The sequence below is a fragment of the Bison bison genome, unplaced genomic scaffold (genome assembly GCF_000754665.1).
Source record: "Bison bison bison isolate TAMUID 2011002044 unplaced genomic scaffold, Bison_UMD1.0 scf7180017857662, whole genome shotgun sequence".
Classification (NCBI taxonomy): domain Eukaryota; kingdom Metazoa; phylum Chordata; class Mammalia; order Artiodactyla; family Bovidae; genus Bison; species Bison bison.
In genome coordinates, this window is record NW_011488235.1 from 1,049 (window position 1) to 4,348 (window position 3,300).

Sequence of the window (3,300 nt, forward strand, 5' to 3'; positions counted from 1 at the left end):
CAGTGCATGAAAGTGAAAAGTGAAAGTGAAGTCACTCAATCATGTCCGACTCCTAGCGACCCCATGGACTGCAGCCTACCAGGCTCCTCCATCCATGGGATTTGCCAGGCAAGAGTACTGGAGTGGGGTGCCATTGCCTTCTCTGGTGTTGAGTTAGCTCATGGATTTTACCGTGGATTTTATCTGCAACATTTACTACTGTGGTGTTTGCCTATTGGTGACTTTCTGTTTCCCTTATTTCTTTGTATTTATTGTGGAATTAATTTGTAAGGAATAACTATCTTTTCTTCCCTATTTATTCAGTTATATATTTTATATCAATATGGACTGGTGGGCATTTATTGTATTATATACATTATAATCCAATATTGCCACTATTTTATCAATCAAATTTTACAGCTTTGATGATATATTGAGAGCTCCTTCTGGCTCCTGTGACCTTTTGACATTCTCCTTCTTTTTTGAGCAATTCCATATTTTATGACATTACAAGATGTTCTAGCCTCATATATACTTTTCCCTGTCCCAGCTCTGGAATTCACCTGTCTTTCAATTCACCTCTGGTTCCTTTTATTGGAGAGTGGTATTTAGAAACCAAGCTCTGGATGCTAGGTGTGTTCATTGCTACTCTTGTGTAGCAAGATCTTAGTCCTACTTAGTAGATCTTAGTCCCACTTAGTAGACAGAGCTAGGAAATAAGTGTGTCTACTAATTCAGGATACACATACATTTATGACTATGTCTATTTATATGTATATTATAAACTGTTCATATGAATATTCAGGAGCTTTTCTTAATCTTAGCTTATATAATAACTTCATTCTTTTAGTCTTCTTTTTAATTGGCTTTTATCTTTTTCATCCTCATGATTGTGGGGTTTGGTTTTACTTCATCTATGCTTTATATTGTAGATTTCTGAAATACTTTTGAGGTAAAAAAGAAAACAATTAATATAGAGCAAAGTATATATTTTTAGTGCTTTATTTGGTTCCTAGAGATATTAAGTATTGACTTACTTATTTTTCTGATATTAATAGAACCATACAGCTGAAGATTTATTTAATGGACATCGTCATAACCAAATTATTCGACTCCAACGCTATTGTCAGGTATCAAAGTTGTGTCTTAAATGTAGTTTTCCAAAATATTGATTATAATTTTCTTTACATCATTTAATGTCATTGTACTCATTTTAATAATATTTATTTATTTGGCTGCTCTGGGTCTTAGTTGCAGCCTGTGGGTTCTTCCATCTTCATTGTGGCCTGCAAGATCTTTTAGTTGCAGCATGAGTGTCATTGTACTATTAATAGAAATTTTGCTATGCCAAGTTCTCTATGATTATTCATTCCATTGTGATACTTTAAAAAATATCTACTTAGAACAACATTCCTAAGTGAAAAACTTGAAATAAAAATATGGTTTTTGTTTTTTAAAAAATATAGCCCATAACTGGTCAACTGTAGTTAAGTGTCTTTCATCTAGACTGTTCAATACTGAATTTCTCCAATATTCTCTTTTAAGGAAGTTGGCTGATTTGGATGAAATTTATTATGCCTAAATGCGTGTTAAAATATCTCAGTTGAAGTACAATGGCAGCCCACCACTCTTTTTTTAATGAGTATATCTTATATAATTTTGAGGGGATTTTGTAAAAATTGACATATTGGTGGAGACTGATAGAAGTATGTAACTATCAAGGATTTTGTGAGCTGCATACCCTAGCAATAATGAACATTTATAACAAATGTTTCTTAACATATAACATTTCTTTGATACAATGAACTAACATACTTTGAAAAGTAAGAAGTGTTTATGAGAGTCTTTATCATTATCACTATTGAGAACAGAAGTGGAACACGTAAAGGGGACTTTTGGTGTCTTCTGGGGAAGGATGTACAGAGAGCAGGAACGTAGGGGCTAAGTAGGGAGTTCTGATTTTGAGCAGTGCTAGCCCAGCCTGCTTTACATCAGGATCCACGAGGTTGATGAATGAGGTTGACAGGGCTCTGCCAGGACCTTCTGAACGATTGTGCAAGACGCGGTGGGATGGAGCATCTCCCATCAGACACGCCCAGGTTTCAGAGTCACAGCCCTGCAGTGGGCCCTGGGGGATCCTCTCCATTTCGCCTCCTGTGCCGGCTCCCTCCTGTCTTCAGCGCCTTCCCTTCCCAGTCTAGGCCACACGGGGCAGCACTTCCACCTGTTGTTTTTTATCCTTCCCAGCGTCCCCTTTAGTAAAACCCCAGCCCTGTCCAGCCAGGCTGGGAAGCAGAGGGGAGGACCTCTGCTGGGGACTGGTGACCCTCAGACAACCCCAATCCTTCTCGCTTATTTCATGGAGAAAATGGTGAAGCGTGGAGCAGAAATCCCCTCCAAGTCCCGATTCTTCTCACAGCCCACAAACCTGCCTAGTTCCATCTCTGCCAACCTCCTTCCTGACCGCTGGAGGGGGAAAAGGGTTCCCCCTGTAAGGCTAACACTATCACTTCCTCTGGTTTCTGCATCTGATCCTCTTTCCCTGTGTTCAGACACCTCCTTTCATCCATCACCCTCCTCTTTCCTGGATCTTCAGCCTCTGTCTCTGTCACTCTCAGCATATTCATTCTCCCACTGTTATTTTTTAAAATCACTTCTTTTGGCCTCCTATCCCTCTCTAGCTGTCATCTTCTCTCTCTGCTTATCTTTATAACCCAGTTCTTTAAATGTCATTTATGTTATCTAAGCGCCTGACTTCCTGTTTTTAGCTCTCTTAATCATAAAAGTAAAACATATACACACAGTTCAAAGAAAAGTTAAAGAATAGACAATGGCTTAAATGAAAAATTAAAGAATAGAGAATGGCTTAAATGAAACATGAAAGTCTTTTCTTCTCCACCTTTGGCCCTATACCTTGGAGGTAACCACTTTTAACAGTCTATTTTAAATTCTTCTTGTAGTTTCTATCATTATACAAATAATACACCCTATTTCTTTTTGTGTTAACTTTTGGTGTTAACTGTTAACTTATCACTTTGAAAAATTAGGAATTTAGCTCTTTCATCTTCCCCACTCTGAAATTAGTTATACTGAATTTATAGTTTATTGCTCTCTGTTAGTTTTTGCTATTAAACTTATATTACCTGTTCTGTCAGCTTTAGACAGCAGTCTTTTAACTGTAATCACACCCCATTGTATAAGAATTAGACATTTCCATTCCATACACTGTCCTCCATTTATCTTCTTTCTAATGCTCATTTCTCACATTCCTAACACTGACAAATATATAAATTCTGCTCTGTAAACTATTACTAAGCCTTC

The 3,300-nt window shown here is 37.4% G+C and overlaps 1 protein-coding gene across 1 annotated transcript in view; it reads left to right on the forward strand.

Moving 5' to 3' along the window:
* Positions 1 to 2,347: 2,347 nt before the first annotated feature.
* BEND2 (BEN domain containing 2) overlaps positions 2,348 to 3,300 on the forward strand; it is a gene marked incomplete at its 3' end in the record, with an annotated part of 32,554 nt that continues 31,601 nt past the window's right edge. The window contains exon 1 of the mRNA XM_010861173.1: positions 2,348 to 2,470. Within this exon, the coding sequence (XP_010859475.1) occupies positions 2,348 to 2,470 (123 nt within the window). The remainder of the gene's footprint in view (positions 2,471 to 3,300) is intronic.